The sequence below is a fragment of the Dendropsophus ebraccatus genome, chromosome 7 (genome assembly GCF_027789765.1).
Source record: "Dendropsophus ebraccatus isolate aDenEbr1 chromosome 7, aDenEbr1.pat, whole genome shotgun sequence".
Taxonomy (NCBI): Eukaryota; Metazoa; Chordata; class Amphibia; order Anura; family Hylidae; genus Dendropsophus; species Dendropsophus ebraccatus.
Window position 1 is genome coordinate 110,511,658 of NC_091460.1, and position 21,214 is coordinate 110,532,871.

The 21,214-nt window shown below is 42.0% G+C and overlaps 1 protein-coding gene across 6 annotated transcripts in view; it reads right to left on the minus strand.

Moving 5' to 3' along the window:
- The window catches only part of PSD3 (pleckstrin and Sec7 domain containing 3), a 286,235-nt gene that overhangs the window by 165,321 nt on the left and 99,700 nt on the right, over positions 1 to 21,214 (minus strand). For 5 of the 6 annotated variants that reach the window (XM_069978141.1, XM_069978144.1, XM_069978142.1 and 2 more), the window contains 4 exons: positions 13,459 to 13,653; positions 10,009 to 10,089; positions 6,735 to 6,847; positions 5,284 to 5,342 (listed from right to left, as the gene is read on the minus strand). In XM_069978141.1, the coding sequence (XP_069834242.1) occupies positions 5,284 to 5,342; positions 6,735 to 6,847; positions 10,009 to 10,089; positions 13,459 to 13,653 (448 nt within the window). Of the gene's footprint in view, positions 1 to 5,283; positions 5,343 to 6,734; positions 6,848 to 10,008; positions 10,090 to 13,458; positions 13,654 to 15,350; positions 15,423 to 21,214 lie in introns of those variants that run through there. The other variant, XM_069978147.1, reaches the window with a different exon arrangement.

Here is a 21,214-nt window from a genome sequence, read left to right on the forward strand (position 1 = left end):
TTAAGGATATTATAAGATTAATAGATAACCTGCAGTTCTCTATCTACTATAATTGATAACCTGCATTCTCTCTACCTAATGTAATTGATGTGCATTCAGCGGCCTAAACTAAATTATAACAAAGCACGCTCACCAGCCACCGCAAATACTAACACTGATAATAAATGTAGGTATCATGGTGTCTGATCCTTCTATAATCCAATCAAAACACAAATAAAAATCTATAACCATCTGTCCTTTAGTACAGAAAAGCAGCGCCAGCCCAGGTACACACTATAATATAAATATATTCTATAGCCAGCCCTTACTCTTCTGTGGATGTATATAGTTTAGGAGCACATTCTTAGGTACTATGTTTATGAGCCAAGTGTCAACGAAAAAAAGCATAAACTCATTTTACGAATACCGTTAAAAAGAGAGCAGGTTTCTAGAGCCTTTTTTTTTTTTAAATACTGTATTATGGAACACTGCTGCCCTCAAGTGGTCAACTATGATATGACAGGAGACAAGCTCTCCTTATGGTGCGTTTACACAGAGAGATTTATCTGACAGATTTTTTAGGACAAAGCCAGGAATGGATATGAAAAGAGGATACATCCCAGTCTTTCCTTAATGACCTGTTGTCTGTTTTTAGTCTGTTCCTGGCTTTGGCTTCAAAGATCTATCAGATAAATCTTTCTGTGTAAACGCACCATTAAGAAGAGTCACTACCCCTTTAACCCATGTCAACAGACCTCCCACTAGGCAGCCAACACCCTGCTCTGCACTGATGAGAGGCAAACACCCCGAAACAGCTCTCTGCAGATAAGAAATCTTTCCTTTTAAAGAGATTTTTTCTAAGGCTCCTTAATTGAGCGAGACTTGACTTGAAGGGACATCTGTTTGCTCAAGAGGTGTGAGAGCTATTTTGCATATCCTTTCTTCCTATATATTCATATAACAGAAATGTAGAACCTGCTTAGGATAAAAATCCTTATTACTGGGGATCCATGACAAGGCTTCTGAGTATATCCACTGCTAAAGTTGTACATGGAAGAGGTTGTAAAGTAAGCTCCACAGCTCTTCCAGCCTTCATGAATATTGAACATTAGGCCAGATAAGAGTGGCTTAAGTCCCTTCTCTGACAGCAGGTTACCACCTTGCACCTTCCTCCAGTCATCTGCACATTGGGATTAATAAGCGGCCTCCCAGATGCTTCTCTCCCATGTGGATACCAACTAAATTGGCCTAAAAATGACAGCTGCTATGAGCTGGCATATCTAACAAGACGTAATCCCTGGAAACAAAACATGATGTATAGCATTAATGGTGCATCTCATATGCCTCTGGCACAAAATGCAAAAAAATATATATATTTGCTGTTGTTCTAAATGTGCTTATAATATCTAAACACAAAAACAATGTTCTAGTAGCTAAGGGACGCTATCTGTGTAGGGGGTGCAACACTCCCCCATAGGGCTGCCAGTACCATTAATCGAGATGGGAAAAACTGCTGACAACTTTTCCTTTGGGGAAAACCAAGCTGCCCGAGTCTGTAATTACTGTGTACACCAGGGAAAGAGACAGGATGCAGCATATTACACATACTACATCTCCATTCTCTGTCATGGATGCTGGAGTGCTATTTACACATTAAGGCTATGTTCACACTGCGTATATGTCCGGCCGCATATTTTCGCGGCCAGACATATACGCGGTAAACTCCGGCCGGAGATTTACGCTACTTGCGGCCGGCTACGTACGGACCGCGAACTTACGCCCGAAGTCTACTTAAGCTTCCCGAGAGCCCTACTTAGAGATCTGACAGCGGTCTTTTACTTGGAAATCTTCGCCTAGCCCCGGACACCCCACAGAACCTTTCGGATCGGCACAAAAAGCTGCAAAAATGAAGAAATCACCACTACGTACGGGACCGCATGTTACGCTACGGAACGTAAGTTACGGCATTTTCGTCCGCAAACAATGGTCTGGTTCATTTTTTACGCCGCCGCGTACGATCCGGGCGTAAGTTCTTACGTAGTGTCAACTGTGCCGCCGTACTTCTTATACTTTCCATTACACGCAAACTACGCAAGTCTCCGGCCGCTTATTCGCGGAACGCGCTACGGCCGGAAACTTACGTAGTGTGAACATAGCCTAAGGCTGGGTTCACACTACGTATATTTAAGTCAGTATTGTGGTCCTCATATTGCAACCAAAACCAGGAGTGGATTAAAAACACAGAAAGGATCTGTTAACACAATGTTGAAATTGAGTGGATGGCCGCCATATGCAATATGAGGACCACAATACTGACTGAAATATACGTAGTGTGAACCCAGCCTAAAGTAGCAGAGATAGTTCTATCAAACACAATGTATGGTCACAGACATAACAGGATTAGACTGGGTGACATATGACACACACAGCATAACAAATGGACGTATTACATGGAGGAATCTGATGAAGATGGGTTTTTTCTTACGTAGACTTTTTGTTTAGGAACCAGGTTGTTTGAGTAGGAAACAGGTTATGGGACTAAAACTTTTGGGGAAGTATCAAACTTAAAGGGGTTATCCAGTGCTACAAAAACATGGCCACTTTCTTTCAGAGACAACACGACTCTTGTCTCCAGTTCGGGTGTGGTTTGCAACTAAGCTCCATTCACTTCAATGGAACTGAGTAACAAAACCCCGCCAAACTGGAGACAAGAGAGGAGCTGTCTCTGGAAGAAAGTGGCCATGTTTTTGTAGCGCTGGATAACCCCTTAAGTTTGTATGTTTTCTCACCAGTTTCCTCCTACAAAACAAAAGCATATTGTAACTGGAAACTTGCCTTAAAGGGGTATCTCCATTCTTCTAGTACTTATCAGCTGCTGTGTGTCCTGCAGGACATGATGTATTCTTTCCTGTCTGACACAGTGCTCCCTGCTGTCACCTCTCTCCATGTCAGGAACTGTGCAGAGCAGAAGAAGTTTTCTATGGTGATTTGCTACTACTCTGAACACTTCCTGTCATGGACAGAGGTGGCTGCAGAAAGAAAACACCACTTCCTGCAGGACATACAGCAGCTGATACGGACTGGATATGTTTAAATAGAATTAAATTACAAATCTGTATAACTTTCTCACACTAGCTGATTTGAAAAGAAAACATTTTCACTGGAGTACCTCTTTAAATCCTTTGTGTCTGCTCTATGGTGCCAGTGATGTTATCTTGTACTCTGCTCTCCTGGAACCCTGATCCTTTGCCTTGTTCTCTGACCTCATCTCTGACCTCTTATTTTGGTCCTAACATACTGTTCTGGTTGCTTCTTTTGACTGCTTTGTTGGATTCTAATTTCATACTGTGCTGCTATCTAGGTTTTGACCCTTGCTAGCCTGGTCACTCTTTATTGTGTTCTGTGTATTTTGTCTGTCAGTATCTGTCCTGACTTGCCTTTCCTACATGTAGTTTAATGTAGGGACTAATGGCCTGTTGGTGAAAGCAGGGCTGTACTCATCCTGACCTACCCAGGACATGGTATGGATTTCTGATTAGGGGGAAAAAAAGCCAATAAATAAATAAAATAATATTAGTATTAAACTTTTTTTTGCCTGTTATTTAACTTCTCTTATCGTGATTAATAATAAAAAATATTAATTATTATTATTAATAATAATAAAATTATCATTGTTTCTAGTATTTACTTTGAGTGATTGATCTGTCAAATATCAATGCATAGAGACTCATTTAGAAGCCATAAGAACACCGTTTGAACAGTGAGCCCCTAATATGATAGTATATAAATAGTATATAAGTCTGAACAGAACAAGGAGAATCTCCTAAGATCGCTTGTTAAGTCTTTAGAGTCAGTATGTGGATGCTATAGGACATAAGGCTGTCTATATACATTCCCTTAGACTTATATACTATACATGGTATTATACATATATTACATGTAACTATATGAAATTACCACTTGTGTGACGTATTAAATGTATGGAGAACATACATACAAAATATTAAAATATTCAACTTACCACCTAGAGATTATAAGTAACACAGGAAGTCCAAAAAGACAACCACGAGGGTAAAGAAAAAAGTAAGATACCAAATTAGTTGATTTATCTTGTATTCTATGTACTAATGATGCAAAAAGGAGAAAGAATAGAAGCTTAAAGGGGTACTCCAGAGAAATGTATTCAGAAAGGTTTGTAAATGACTTCTATGTAAATATCTCAAGTCAATAAACTGCTGTATATTAACTAGTGTACTCTGGTATATATTTTTTTTCTTTCAGATCAACTGGTGTCAGAAACTTCTACAGATTTGTAATTCACTTCTATGTAAAAATCTCCAGTCTTCCAGTACTTAGCTGCTATATGTCCAGCGGAAATTGGTGTATTCTTTCCAGTCTGACACCGAGCTCTCTGCTGCCACCTCTGTCCGTGAAAGGAACTGTCCAGAGCAGGAGAGGTTTTCTATGGGGATTTGCTACTGCTCTGGGCCGTTCCTGTCACGGACAGAGGTGGCAGCAGAGAGCATTATGTCAGACTGGAAAGAATACACCACTTCCTGCAGGACATACAGCAGCTGATAAGTACTGGAAGATTTGGGATTTTTAAATAGAAGTTAATTACAAATCTGTATAACTTTCTGACAGCAGTTGATTTAAAATAAAAATAAATTCCCAGGAATACCCCTTTAAAATAATTTGAGGTATGCATGAAGATATAGCCATGTACCTCAACTGGGGTAAAAAAGAAATAACCTACCCTTATACTGAACGTTCAGGAACTAGCTCAGGGCCATAAAATATACAATGTCTAAAGACATGAATGTGAATTTATTGTCCATTTACCATGTTTTGCAATGATTCTTTTCATTCTATTTCGTCTGACCACTAAGCCTGGACATGGGTAAGTACATATGTGTAATGCTAATTCACCGGATCTTGACAGCACATCACACAATGGATATAACAAATCTATGCAAAAGAAACTGACAATTTTGTGGACTTTTTACATCCACTGTATATCCTACATAAATATGTATGTGTTCTATCAGAGAAGAAGTTGCATTACGTCTCAATCAAACTTGTCAAGAATGGAGAACGCCTTAAAGCGCACAATTTCCTAACGATTTGTGTGCTGCATAAATTTACATGTCTGCTGTCCTATGCATCAGGTATCACACGGGTCCAGTGAGAGTTTCCTGCCAGATATTCTGTAACAGCTAATAGGCGGCTAGCAGTACATGTGCACCGGGAAGTCACAGCCTCATGTTTAATGCATCGTCATGTGCTGATCATGCAAATACTTACATGTCCATGTAGATCTGTATTAAGAAGCATGATTGCACAGGTAAGACAGTGGATGCCATCTACAAAACAAATATACACGTTACTGTAGATATAGGCTATTTGTATATAACCTGGTAAATTTAATAGCCAGCAACACAACCTTAAAGGGGAACTTTCGGCAGGTTAGATCGAATCTATCCTGCCAATAGCTCCCTTTTGTGCGCAGGGTGATGAGGAGGAAGGTATGTCTCTTATCTTCATCCTCAGTGCCTTTCCTGTGCTGTTCATTCTGAAATCCTCTGCCTGTAAGCCGCTAAGAGCACTGGGGAAGGACCGATTGATGACCATTGAAGGGGCGGGCCGACCAGGGGCGGTAGAACAGTACTGAGGATGGACAAACATACCTTTATTCTCAGTGCCCCATGCATAAAGGGGAGCTTTAGATCAGTGTAACCTGCTGACAGTTCCCCTTTCAATTAGGATACACTAATAATCAACAAAAATTTGGAAAGCCCCATTCATATTTACTATTTCCTTTGTAGGTTTTTAGATTTTCCACCATGTGGCATTGAAGCGTATTTATATACTATAGATAAATCCAATTAGGGGTACTCTGGGGGAAAAAAAATGAAAACCTACAGTGTGGGCAGGGGGTGGGGCGAACTTAAAGAAAAAAAAAAAAAACAGGGACCAGAAAGTTATACAGATTTGTAATTTACTTCTATTTGAAAATCTCAAGCCTTTAAATACTTATCAGCTTCTGTATGTCCTGCAGGAAGTGGTGTATTCTTTCCAGTCTGACACAGCGCTCTCTGCTGCCACCTCTGTTCATGACAGGAACTGTCCAGAGCAGGAGAGGTTTTCTATGGGAATTTGCTACTGCTCTGGATGGTTCCTGACATGGACAGAGGTACTAGAAGACTGAAGATTTTAAAATAAAAGTAATTTACAAATCTATATAACTTGCTGGTACCAGTTAATTTGAAGAAAAAAAAAATAAAGAATGTATACTTTTAAAAGGAAAAATAAAATAAAAAAAAGGAATATATACTCCCCGTGCCCCGGCAGCTTTGCGTCCCTGCTTGTGGACCCCCACTGGCATCTCCTTGACCCAGCTGATGGATGCTTAGCCAGTCAGTAACTGGGACGGGACACTGCTGCAGTCACCGATTGTCTGAGCAGATACTTTATCACACAGTGACATAGCAGGAAGCCAGGAGAAAATGATATCCGGCAGGGATCTAGGAGCCTGTTGACCGGTAAGTAAACATCCTTTATTATGTCCCCCCTACCCCCTCTTGCACTGTAGTTTTTGTTTTTGCCCAGAGTACCCCTTTAATTTAACTTATATCACCAGTACCTAAGGTGTGCTGCTATTTTCATTTACTATCATTTGTCATTTTATAATGGCAGGAAATATCAGGCCCCATCCCTGACTATATAAAGTATAAAGGGGATACACCAATACATACCTGGAGAAAATATGGTATTTGGATTGCATTGAAAGTATCTGTTGGAGAAGTGGATTAATACTCTCTCCCTTTCCTGAGTTTCCCCAATGAGTGAGAAGGCTTTAAAGAAACTCCTGTTAAAAAGGGGGGAAAAATAAAATTATGATAACAATTCAGAAGACACAAACTGACAGGAGTAAGGGCCCTTCAAACATGATCGAACCCAAACTGACAGGAGTAAGGGCCCTTCAAACATGATCGAACCTTTAAGTATGTTAAACTAAATAAGGTTCAGGAGGGAGGTGTTTTTGGAAAAACTGAACTCAAGAACAAGAGGACACAGTGAGAGGTTAGTTGAGGTAAAGATCAGAAGCAACATGAGAAAATATTACTTTACTGAAATAGTAGTTGATACTTGGAAGTTGGAACAAACTTCCAGCAGATGTGGTAGGTAAATCTACAATAACTGAATGTAAACCTGCCTAAGATAATAAGAATGGAAAGACTAGATGGACCAGGTGGTCTTTTTCTGCTGACAATGTTCCATGTTTCTAAATCTAAATCTATTCTTGCTAGCTCATTCTCAGTATAAACCCATAGATGGCGCTATTGTTAACGTTCTGCTCTTATAGAAAGGTTTTCACACTGTGCATTTTGAAAAAAAAAAGACAGCAAATATCATGAGATCAGTGACATTTTCCTCACGGCCCCCTAATGTTATCTCTATAGCTATAATGTTGTACATCAAAACTGCTATATGCTACAATGTACAGTGTATTTTTATTTATTTAAAAGGAGTATTCCAATCTTAAATAATATAGCTAAACGTGTACGGCCCATCAAGTTGAATACTTCTATTTAGCAAATGTGTCTCCTTCTCTTGATATGCCACTCATTTTCTACTGTTGCTAAATAAATGTATTTGCAAATAGAGTGGCCCTTCAACATACAATATTAATTGGTTCCAGGACGACCATTGTATATTGAAGCCATCGTATGTTGAGACCAAAACTCTATGGAAAACTTGTAATTGGTTATAAATCCCCCAAAATAAGTAAAAAAAAAAATTTAAAAGGAAAATAAGAAGCTAATTTATATGGATACAGCAAGTCCTTACATATAATAGTCAGAAAGGACTACAAGAGACTAAATTTCTTTCTATGTAGAGGACTGGAGCGTTTCAGGTCCTGTACAGATCACGCAGGGTCCCAGAAATATAAATACTAGATAAATATAAATATAGATACTAGACACACACAGCAGTACAGGACATGTAGTATCTCACTGTATTGTAGAGAGGAGATACTAGAAACACAGGAGTACAGGACATGTAGTATCATACTATACTGTAGAGAGGAGATATTAGACACACACAGCAGTACAGGACATGTAGTATCACACTGCACTGTAGAGAGGAGCTACTAGACACACAAAGCAGTACAGGACATGTAGTATCACACTGTACTGTAGAGAGGCGATACCAGACACACAAACAGCAGTACAGGACATGTAGTATCACACTATACTGTAGAGAGGAGATACTAGACACACACAGCAGTACAGGACATGTAGTATCACACTGTACTGTAGAGAGGAGATACTAGACACACACAGCAGTACAGGACATGTAGTATCACACTGTACTGTAGAGAGGCGATACCAGACACACACACAGCAGTACAGGACATGTAGTATCACACTATACTGTAGAGAGGAGATACTAGACACACACAGCAGTACAGGACATGTAGTATCACACTGTACTGTAGAGAGGCGCTACTAGACACACAGCAGTACAGGACATGTAGTATCACACTGTACTGTAGAGAGGAGATACCAGACACACACAGCAGTACAGGACATGTAGTATCACACTGTACTGTAGAGAGGAGATACCAGACACAAACAGCAGTACAGGACATGTAGTATCACACTGTACTGTAGAGAGGAGATACCAGACACAAACAGCAGTACAGGACATGTAGTATCACACTGTACTGTAGAGAGGAGATACCAGACACAAACAGCAGTACAGGACATGTAGTATCACACTGTACTGTAGAGAGGAGATACCAGACACACACAGCAGTACAGGACATGTAGTATCACACTGTACTTTAGAGAGGAGATACCAGACACACACACAGCAGTACAGGACATGTAGTATCACACTGTACTGTAGAGAGGAGATACCACACAGCCAACCAGTGTATGCACTTCACTAACACTGGGATTTTACCAGTAAAATGGTCACTTTCATTGGTCAGATTTTTATTTTTTTTACATGTTCCGCAGATCTGCACTGTCTGTAACATTGTATATTGAGTCTGGTCTTAAGTTACGATGGTCCAGAAAGGACCATTGTATGTTGAAAATATTGTATCCTAAGGCCATTGTAAATTGAGGGACCACTGTATATTTAACTTGACAAGCCCTGCAAAGTAACTGAATAGTAAAGCCCCTTTAATCACAGTATGGTTCTGATAATGGAGACTGGATGCTATTTTAAGGAATTGCTGGGCTATATTATTGTGGAGGTATAGGCAGCATGCAACACTCGTTCGCTGTTAATTCCACATTCGTTCGCTCAAGTTTCGCATTTGTTTACTAATCGTTCAGTGTAATTGCACATGGTTCATTGTTTGGCTGGGTTTAGAAGGAATATTGCTGCGTTTACACGATAGTTCGCCGATCGTACGGTTAACAATTTCGAAGTAACGATTTTTTTTATAACAATCAGCATTTGGAGGGAACGATATCATACAGAAAAATCGTTTTGCAATTGTTTTGCGATCGCTTAAGCCTATCTCGCACATAGGTTAAATCGGTGAACGACTGTTTACACAGAACGATCTGCGAATTTTTTGCGAACGACAATTTAATAACAAGTTGTAAGATCAAAATGAACGATTTCTCACTCGTTTGATCGTTCGCTGCGTTTACACGTACAATCATTCAAATTGGATCGTTATCGTGCAAATTCGAACGATAATCGTTCCGTGTAAACGCAGCATAAATGATCATAATAACAATCGCAATAACGACCATCGTTCTGTGTAATATGGAGAATGATTTCAGGTTAACGATAAACAATCTCGTTTGCAATAGTTTATTGTTAGTTGTTAATCGTTAAAAATTGCTCCGTGTAATAGGACCCTAACCCTCTACAGAGATGAGAAGATCAGTGGGTGTCACTGTCACTCCCTACAACTCTTGTGCGCAATTGGGACATATTAGCAGGTAGGATTCGTCTACCCTGCTGAAAATTTCCCTTAAAGTATCAAATAATATTTACCTGAGTGACTGATCCAGGGACAACCCTGTGAAATCAAAAAATTTGAGATATTCTTCTGCCACGAGCTTGCTGAAATCATTACTGAAAAAAAGCAATGAAAAAGTAGTCACAATTTTCTCTACACAATAGTTCACTTAGAAATGGTCATCTTAAAATAGTTCATTTTACAGTAATAGGGTGCTACAGGAATAACAAAAAAAAAAAAAAACACACACACACGCAACATCTAACTTCTAAAAACAGTGCCACAATTGTTAATGGATCATTTGTGTAGCCATTTTAAAGCATAGCCATTGGTCGCACATCTCCTGCTTGGACAGAGGGATGTGCTGATGATGATTATGATGATTTTACTGGTCATACAAAAAAAAAACAACTAAAAATCAGCCAACGAGCAGGCGTCTGCCGATCTCTGGCCCTTTACGCAGGCTCATTATTGGGTGAATAGGCGTTCCTGTGTACCCCCACTAGCAATAATCAGCCAGTGTAAAAAAACCTTTATATAGATTTGTAAATTACTTCTACTTAAAATCTTAAGCCTTCCAGTACTTTTCAGCTGCTGTATATCTTGCAGGAAGTGGTGTTTTCCCCCCCGATCTAACAGAGTGCTCTCTGATACCACCTCTGTCCGTGACACAAACTGTCCAACTGTAGTAAATCCCCACAGAAAAATTCTCCTGCTCTGGACAGTTCTGGTCACAGACAGAGGTGGGTGACAGCAGAGAGCACTGTGTCAGACTGTGTCAGAATACACCACTTCCTGCAGGACATGCTGCAGCTGATAAGTACTGGAAGATTTGAGATTTTTAAAGAACACTACACTACAAATCTTTCTGAGACCAGTTGATTAAAAAAAAAAAAAAAAACACATTTTTCGCCATAGTACCCCTTTACTCTGCTTTTATCTCTTGTTTGCAATCTGTAATTTTTTTATATTTAATAAGAAATACCTTTGAAGATGTCATTTTAGATATATGTACAGTAGAAACCACATGAAAGTTTCCCTTCATATGAAAGGTCACCAGAGACAGTGTTTCTTTTGTTTTGTTTTTTAGATGTGCATCCGCCATGTTTTCAAACCAAACATTTGGACCTACTTTCAGTTTTGGGAAATTTGATTCACCCGTCTCTAGTTACAGGCTATAAATCAATCATCTGTAGTTTGATTTTGCAGACATTGCTCCATCAGTCCCAGACTACTTACAATGTTACATCTGATCACCAAAATGTACAGCACAGATGGAAGTGATGAGGGTTTACAGTCTGTAACCATGGAGACACATAGATCTTAGGCCCCATTCACACGTCCGTGTCAGTTTTTACTGTCAGAAAATCCTGATCAGGAGGCCTTAAAGGGGTAGTGCGGCGGTAAAAAATTATTCCCAGAATAACACACATTACAAAGTTATACAACTTTGTAATGTATGTTATGTCTGTGAATGGCCCCCTTCCCCGTGTCCCACCACCCCCACCCGTGTACCCGGAAGTGTAGTGCTTTATACATACCTGATCCGTGCCGACACGCGTCCGCCATCTTGTGCCAAACGTCATCTTCGGCCGGCCCGAACACCTCCGATCTTCCCGAGTGCCGGCCGGGAAGGGGGCCATTCACAGACATAACATACATTACAAAGTTGAATAACTTTGTAATGTGTGTTATTCTGTGAATAAATTTTTTACCGCTGCACTACCCCTTTAAATGTCATCAGGAAAGTATCAGGATTTCCTGACAGTAATCCGTTTTTACCTTCAGGAAACCATTAGGAAAAACCTTCAGGATTTCCTGATGAGAAGAAAAATAGGACATGTATTTCTGCAAACTGGATGGTCACAGCTTGCAGAATTACAACTCCCATCATGCTTGGCTGACAGGTCATGATGGAAGTTGTACTTCTGCAGTCTGTGGTCACCCAAGTTGCAGGACATGATGGGAGTTGTACTTCTGCAACCTGGATGGCCACAGTCTGCAGAAGTACAACTCCCATCATGACTTGTCAGCAGGGGTATGGTGGGAGTTGTACTTCTGCAACCTGGATGGCCACAGGCTGCAGAAGTACAACTCCCATCATGACTTGTCAGCAGAGGCATGGTGGGAGTTGTACTTCTGCAACCTGGATGGCCACAGGCTGCAGAAGTATAACTCCCATCATGGCCTGTCAGCAGGGGGGATGCGGGGGTGGCGCGAGTGGCCGCGGGGGGGTGCAGGGGTGGCGCGAGTGGCCGCGGGGGGGGGGGGGGGTACGGGGGTGCCGCGAGTGGCCGCGGGGGGGGTGCGGGGGTGCCGCGAGTGGCCGCGGGGGGGGGGGGGGGGGGGGGGGTCGCGAGTGGCCGCGGGGGGTACGGTAAGGTGGCGGACGAAGAGGCAGCAGGAGGCCGGGGCAGAGGCGGAAGGTGGTCCGGGTGAGTGGAACTCCGGACGCTTTCCTGATGTGTATCAGGAAAGCATCCGGGGTCCGGGCGCTCCCATAGACTCCTATGGGGGCGTCCGGGCCGGATTTCCAGACGAAAATAGGACCGGTTCTAAAAAATCCGGTCCTATTTTCCGTAACGGACGCCCTTTCGGAAAATTCCGGAAGGGTGTCTGTGTCCAATGAAAGTCTATGCGTCCGGAAATCCGTCCGGATTTCCTGATAGGAAATCCGGATGGTTTTTCCGGACGTGTGAAGGGGGCCTTAGGTCTACATGGTAGCTGGATACATAATATCCTGCTGCCCGCCCTGGTGTAATATGCTTCCATGTGCAGGGTCGCTGTGTGTTCTTTCTTTTGCAGGTTTTGGGAGCAGGTTCAGTGCTGTCGCAGTGGCCGAAGTGGGAGGGGCTTTTGAAGGCTTCGGCTATTCAGGAAAAGTCTGTGGACTGGAGAGAAGGCATACATCCTCCTCATATATACCTGTTATGGTAAACTGTGTTCGGGTCTGGGGTGTTACCCAGTTATAGTTGGTCCCCGGGGAGGGCCTCTGGGTCAGGTGATGACGGCCATAGGTAAGGTGGAGACCTGGTTATGGGGCTTTAAGGTTGCTGGTGGTAATTATGGGATGCCTTCAAGAACCCCTCCTACCTTTACTGTTTATAAAATGTTGTAAAGTATTTATATAATAACGTTAATAAGTTATTTTGCTAATAAATGTGGCTGCTGTGGCCTTTCCTCCAACAAGGTTTTGTGTCTTTATTGGGGAGAAATGGTAAAGTTGGTTAAGTAAGGATAACTGAACTATCCCTTAGTCATGACTCAGCACAGACTGCCCGGGTTATAGGAGTCAGAGCAATGGATCTAATAATGTTGTCAGGCTATAATACAAATGACATTACAGATGCTTCTTGCCAGGTATAAACTCATTCTCTATAGTAGTTTACATTGCAGCCATTTACTGAATAGCTAGAAGAGAATAGCGCTGTCAGTAGTAAACTCAGTCTCTAATCCCATTATAATTTCTTTGTTATGGAACGTACTTTTTCCCTAAGTGCTTTGCAACATCGGAGCGTTTGAATCCGTCCAGCTGGTAGAGACGTTTGGCCAAGCGTTTAGCAGCTTGTACATTACTATTGGTCCCATTGCTGAGGTTTTCAGTGCTTCCTTTTTCAAGGATTTCAGTGCTGCCCATGTCATGTGAAGCCTCTAGGGTTCTTCTGCTGGGTCCCGCATCACTGCAAAACACAATACAAGACGGCAGGTCAAAAATCAAATCTGTGTGTATGCATATGTATGTGTGTATGTATGTATGTATGTATGTATGTATGTATGTATGTATGTGCGAATGCATGCATGCACGTACGTGTGTGTGATTACAATCTTCACAAAGAAATAAAGACTTAAAGGGGTACCTCCAGTGTGGGGGCTATTTTTAGATGTGGCCGGGGAGGAGGTGGCTGAAAAAAAAAAAAAGACGTCCACTCACCTCCCCGGTTCCAGCGGTGGGTCCCGCATCGCGACGCTTCGGTGCCCGATTCCCGGCCGCTTCCTGGTCTCTGACGCGGGCCCGAGACGTGACGTCTCAGGTCCGATCGAGCCCGCGTCAGACACCCGGAAGCAGCCGAGAACCTGGCACCGGAGCACCGCGATGCGGGACCCACCACTGGGACCGGGGAGGTGAGTGGACGTCTTTTTTTTTCAGCCACCTCCTCCCCGGCCACATCTAAAAATAGCCCCCACGCTGGATAACCCCTTTGAGGCCCTATTACACGAGACCATATCGGCCGTATTCGGCTGTTACGGACGATAATTCATCTTGTGTAATAGAAGGCAACAATCAGCCGATATGAACGATGTCGCCTGATAATTGCTGTTGTTTATCTTTCAACACATTGAAAGACAAATGACTAATACAGCCGCGATCTGATGCAGTCGTTCCACGGCCCGCCTGTACTCAACCGCTTGCTGCTGACGCATGTAATAGCGTCGATAGCGAGCGGGGAACGAGGAGAAAGCGAGCGATGACAGTCGCCCCCGTGTAAAATAGGGGCTTTAGAGGGCATTCACACGTTCCATATACAGTTCATAAATACAAGCAGTATGGAACGGAATGGAAATCCCAGCATCTTGTATCATTAGGATGCTGGAAGCTCCAAAACTGTTTAAATCTTCAGGTTACTGTACTGACACAGCCACACAGCTGTACTAAGACGACAAAGGTTGGTTGCTTGGTAAAGTCTATGACTGCAGCGGAGTTATTGCCCTTTAGCTACTAATAGACTTAAAGTTGTTTCTTTTTTGCTCTTAATTTATCAGTTTTATATCTTTATATTTATCAGTTTTATATATTTATATATGCCTTTAGCATCTAGAGTGTAACATGAACTTCTGTCAGTGAATGACATAACAACCGAGAGATCATCAGTTCACCCCAAATTATTATATACTGTGTAAAAACACATGCAATGATCAATGATAAAAGCAATTTAAAGAGACAGCTCAAAATCAAACATTCTGGCCCGACCAAATTTATAAATCCCATTGGGATTTTCCTATTTAAAGAACATAACATTTTGAGGGGTACTCCAGTGAAATATTTTTTCTTTCAAATCAACTGGCGTCAGAAAGTTATACTTATTTGTAAATTACTCCTATTTAAAAATTCCAGTACTTATCAGCTGCTGTATGTCCTGCAGGAAGTGGTGTATTCTTTCCAGTCTTACACAGTGCTCTCTGCTGCCACCTCTGTCCATGTCAGGAACTGTCCAGAACGAAAAAAGGGTTTCCATGGTGATTTGCAACTACTCTAAACAGTTCCTGACATAGAAGTAAATTACAAATCTGTAATTTGAAACCAGCTGATTTGAAAGACATTTTTGATGGAATACTCCTTTAATCATATTTTCACAAACATAAAAAAAAAACACTTAACAGAGCTGCTCCCCCTGTGAAGAGTCTGTTCTGGCTTCTGTTCCCCCGCTCTCCTCCATGTTCCCGCCCGGGACTCCACTACTCTCATCCCCCCTGCAGCTGCTGCAGGGATATCTCCCCGCTGGGATGTGAGTAGTGGAGAGAAATACAGCAGCGGCAGCAACTGGGGAAAGGAAGTCAATGGAAAAACTGATCAAAACGGATGTGCACAGATTGCAAAAACGTAGTGTGAACCCGGCCTAAGTGCAAGGAAAAAGCACTTTATGTGCATTTCCAGTAATAAGTGTATATTGGTGATTTGTATAACTTTTGGGGGGCAATACAATACTTCTTTGGTGCTCAGCATAATATAGTAAAATTCTTCAAATCGTGATGAATCAACATAATAAACTCCTGTATACCACAGTTTCATAAGCTTTTCTTCTACACCTTTTATCCCAAACTATTTCACAACCGACATGATTGTTCTAATCTCCCCCCTCCTCTAAAAACAGTAAGGGTACTATTAGACGGGCCAATAGGGGCCCGATAACAACTGTAAGCGAGCGCCGATCTGCTAGATCGTCGCTCGTTTACTGGGCCTATTACACGATAATGGTTTAACAAGGGCTACAAGGACGTTGTTACCGATGCCCTTGCTTAAATGGTATACTTTACCTATCCATGCTCCAGGGCTGCTGCTCCGATCCGCTTCTCCCCGGGTCCCGCGTGCTCCAGCTTCACAGCAGCCTGTTAGCTAAGACAGGACACTCTGAAGCTAGAGCGCGCGGGACCCGGGGAGAAGCGGACCGCAGGAGCAGCCCTGGAGCATGGATAGGTAATGTATATAGTCAGTCGCCAGCCGTGCACCGCTATTACACGCAGTGGGGCGCAGTCGACGCCCGACAATTATAGGTTCTAACCTATATTATATTCTAACCTATCCTATATATTTTCTAGTTTGAACAACTATAAGCACATGATATATATCTATGGTCTATGGAGTGGATTATCCAAAGCATCTAGACAATCGGGGTCTATGTGGAACTGGTCTGGATATTATAGTTACTTATTATATCTAAATATAATGTTTGGATAGAAGATATAATGATTCAGGTAAGTTTAGATTTCACAATTCTCTGTTCCATACAGGGAAGCAAGTCCTATCTTTCCCAGCCAGACCATAGTCAATCCATCACACTCCCTGGATAGCTTCCAAGGCACCCAAGATCCCCTTTAAGTGGGAACTCTGGTTGAGAAAGATTTATCCCTGTTCAATTCTCACCTATAATCTAAGCTTGTGTGTAATAGGTTTCTATTACATGAATTGGGCTGTTTGTCTGCAGCACATCCTGACTCACTCCCTGAAGCGGCTAAAAATCTTTACTGCCTGGTCCACTCTGTCTCCACTCCTCTGTCCTTCCCCCTCCCTTCTGAGACAGAGGTCACATGGTCTCTTCTGTTGTAAAAAGACTGTATTAACAGTAAAAGCAGCACCCTGTCATCTTTAGCCTATTTTACAAGAAAATTGCCTTGAATATCAAAGCCCTTTGTTGTTTTGGAGCTTGGAATAATAGAGTGAATTATATCTAGTGTCGCATTTCGGGCTCGTGTAGGAATAGCGGCAGAAGACAGAGCGTAAATAATGCTGGCCAGGAGATGACCTCCCAGCAGACCTGCATTCAATTCTTCATGCTGTACTACACAGGCATCATGACATTTTGTCTCTTTGGAATCCTGATTTACTCCTGCAGTCTCTGAACCCAGACAAATAGGTCTAAAATGCCATTTCTAGATACATAAAAAACAAGTGTGGCTTGCATGGACTGCTAAATATTACAGACCTGAGCAAGTGGCCTTTCTGTGCTTGATAGAAGAATGTCACAATGCAAGGATTGATACCAGGCTGTTTGCCACAATAGTGCATAGGAAACAATATGGTGTAGCACTACATCACTACACTATAGTAAAGTAAACATTGTCACCAATTCAGTCTGTACTTTCAAATACTTAAAGGATAAAATGCACCCTGATGGAAAAAACACACAATCTTCAGCTCCTTAAAGGGGTACTCCAGAGAAAAACTATTCTTTTCAAATAAATTGGTGTCAGTGATTAAGAAATCTATATAACTTCCTTCTTTAAAAAAAAATCTCAAGTCTTCCAGTACGTCTTTCCAGTCACACAGTGCTGTCTGCTGCCATCTCTGTCCATAATAGGAACTGTCCAAACCAGGAAAAGTTTTCTATGGGGGATTTCCTACAGCCCTAAAGAGTCCCTGACTGTGTCAGACTGGAACGAATACACCACTTCCTGCAGGACATACAGCAGCTGGTGAGTACTGGAAGACGTGAGATTTTAAAATAGAAGTAAATCACAAATCTATATAACTTTACCAGTAGATTTGAAAGAAAATCATAACCTTGGATGAAATTTCTCCTGTTCTTTTATTCCTGTTCATTGATAGAGATTACATTTTATCGTGATCCATTCTTCAGTACTAAGACTTTTCTTAGCTTTCTGACAGCAGGTCAGTTCTATGACCCCTGAAAATATTGTAGGTCAGACGTCTCCCATCGCCTAGGATTTTAAGAAAAATGTCAAAAATCTCTTTAGCTAGCGGTAAAAACATCCTTCATGTTGGTCTTGGCATTTAACGTTCATACAAATTGTCGGCAAGGTTTACTGAGCATATGAGCCCTCGTATGACTAGGAGTTGGCACTTGCATTGCTTGGTTTGAACAGACGACCAGAGCATGAGATCCAACTTTCCAGGGCTAGTATACACATACGTCGCACCAAGTACCACCCTATGGTGCCACTCCATACAAGAACACTTAAAAGTTCACACTATCCTGAAAGCTGAACTGCAGAATTCACGCTGTATGTGACTATAGACGTGTTCAAGTGCTTAGCATCCTATATAGAAGGGGTGACATAATGGTGCGCTATACAATCCTCTTCCTTTAATCTACTCTGGAGACAAGTGAGCAGATTGTACTGGCAGACTTTGCAGGCACAAATTCCTTCCAGTATGGTATGCAGCAACATTCCAAGATTAACAGAGCAAAATACACATGATATCCTGCAGACAGAGAAGTGCCCCTCGTGTCTGAGCTTTCTGCCCTGCACATAATAATCTGCACACTCCAGAGATATTAGGATCTGTTGATAAAGTGACTATGAGGAGAGGCCGATTAAAATGTTCTTCAACATTATTAGAAACATGTTTACATTTATTAGGAAATCCGGATACATTCCGGACCCATGGGTTTATATTGGAAATGGATACCCTCTAGGATTTTTCTTGAAGGGTGTCCATGACTGAAAATAGCTCTGGGAATAGCTCTAGGACATTTGTCTGGAATTCTGGCACAGATGCCCCATAGAACCCTATGAGGACATCCAGAATCCTGTCCATTCATCATTATACCAGTACCCCCTTCAGCATCCTCTTGTCCCTTCATCTGTATTTAAAAAAAAAAAAAAAAAAGCTATACTTACCTCAACAGTATGGTTTCTCTAGTCCCCAAGGGACTCCTCTCCCTGCTCTGCATGAGTAACATCACTCACGCTGGAAGAGGGGGGGCTTATCACGACAGGGGCGTGGCTTCCCGGGACATGGTTTTGCCGGGGCCGTCTCCTCAGAATTGGGACAGTCCTGGCAAAAACTGTTGGCTACTATGAGATATATACATCTATCACATAAAATCATTATAATCACATAATAAAAACATAAAAGAAAAGGAGTGACGCAAGACTGCTGCAGCAACACAATGACATCACTATACAATATGTAGGAAAACTCATGTCCAAGTGAAACACATTGTCACACAAATACATAGTGACCTGGAAACAAAATTATCATATAGGGGAAGATTAATCAAAGAGTCTGTGAGGAATGAAAAGTGGAATCTCATCGCCATTTGAGTCCTAGTGGCTGAAAACGTTAGATGCCAGGAAGTAGTGGAAAACATGGATACGGCCATAGGCCATATCAATGTTTTCCTGACAGCCCTAGAGCAGCATCCAATTTCTCCAGCTACCAGGAGTCAAATACTGAGTGTTTGGGTTCGGCCAAAGCCAGAAACTTTGCTCAACGCTACTCCCTGCAAATGTGCAGGTAAATGTCACAACAGTTTTGACCCATATGGATAAAACCAAAGGGGGAGGGGGAATATATTTTTTGCCCCAAGCAGCAGCATGCTGGCTGCAGTTACATCAATAGTAATTACTTTATTCTAAAGTGCTGCCCCCCTCAATACCGCCACCCTAATCACAGGGGCTTGGCATACCTGTGACAAATACAACCCTGAATGCCCCATTCAATCTCCAAAATCTGCAAAACCCATGTGGAAACATGAAAGCACAGCTTTAATACATGTTCTACATGCTCCTTATTGCTACAGCCAATGATAAACTATGGATAAGCTGCACTGAATTACAATGCAAATTAACCAAGTATAGATCTGATGGCTAATCAATGGCTTCAGGAAACCATCACTGTTTTACCAACCGCAAAAAAACAGAGGAGAAAATAAAAGCCATCCTCACCTGCTGCACGGCTGTAGCGGTGCTACTGCCCAGCTACTCTTTCAGCCGTAAGTGCACAAGTGAGGGGGGAGAGCGGCCTCTTCTGGCTAAAGACATAATGCTGCCTCTGACCAGAGCAGTGATTGACAAGGCTGGGAGCCCATGGCTCCTGGCCCTGTCAAACACAGTGCCATATTTAATTGTATGTATTTAACCGTGTTTAAGGGCCAGCATCTGCCCCAGCGGCAATTGCCCGGGTTCTGGCCCAGGCTGCCAGGCAATGCATTCGGACATTCAGGATTTGCATGTCCGAATATTTCCAAACCTATTTTCTGGCACGGAGTGTCTGAGGAGTGTCCATGCCCCAAAGAACACTACAGGTCGGGAAATCTGTTCGGATTTCCTAATAAAAAAAAAACAAATAGATTTTCCTAACGCGTGATGGGGGCCTAAATCTGTACTGTGCCATCAAGCAACAATCCAAAGCATTTGGGGTATTTTATTACAGTTTTTTTCTTTAACTGTCAAACCTATAAGATTGAGGGAACTAAAGAGTGACAAAGCTTCAGTATATCTGCGCATATAGTGTATCTGCATTCTGTGTTTTCATTGAGGGATACATTGGCGGTAAATAGAAACCTCCCCGTATTGTAATAACTGATCACAATAAAATACAGTTATAGCTAATTAGGTAGTATGGGTACGGTGACCGAAGAACCCTCACAGACTCCGCAGGCAGTAATTCATAATAATGGAAAAGATGCTGACTAATACGGGAAAGTCATCTAGAAAAAAAAACTCCCGCCAGCTGCAAAGAATAGAAGCAAAATGTGAGAAGTGTGCGGCAGCTCTCTCCGTGCGGCAGCTCCCTCTCCTGTTGCTACTAAATGCTTCATCTCCTGGGTAGAGCTATAAATGACATCACAAGATTAACAGATGTGCTGCGGAGAGGGCACTACCAGCAAACAGGCAACACACAGAGAAAACACATCAAGTCTATTAACAGCTAAGAAAACTGCAAGGAGGCTGGCAAAGAGGATGGAGAAAAACAACAGACATCATCTAACAATAAAGGAAGTAACATTAGCAATGGATTTTGCTGGTGCACCGTGGTGTAAAGCTAAGGACAAGTACGGGAAGTAGTGAGGTTATAGGTCAACATGAATAAATACCGCTAGGAAGCCTATCAACAGACAGGATGGTACTTAACCACACCACATAATCCGCCCTTTACTGTATTAACACTGTAATACACCTGCACAGCTTTTGATCATATTGCACAATTACAAGAACACCATGATCATGTACCAAGTGTATAGGGAAAAAAACTATTCCTACATGAAATTCATGATG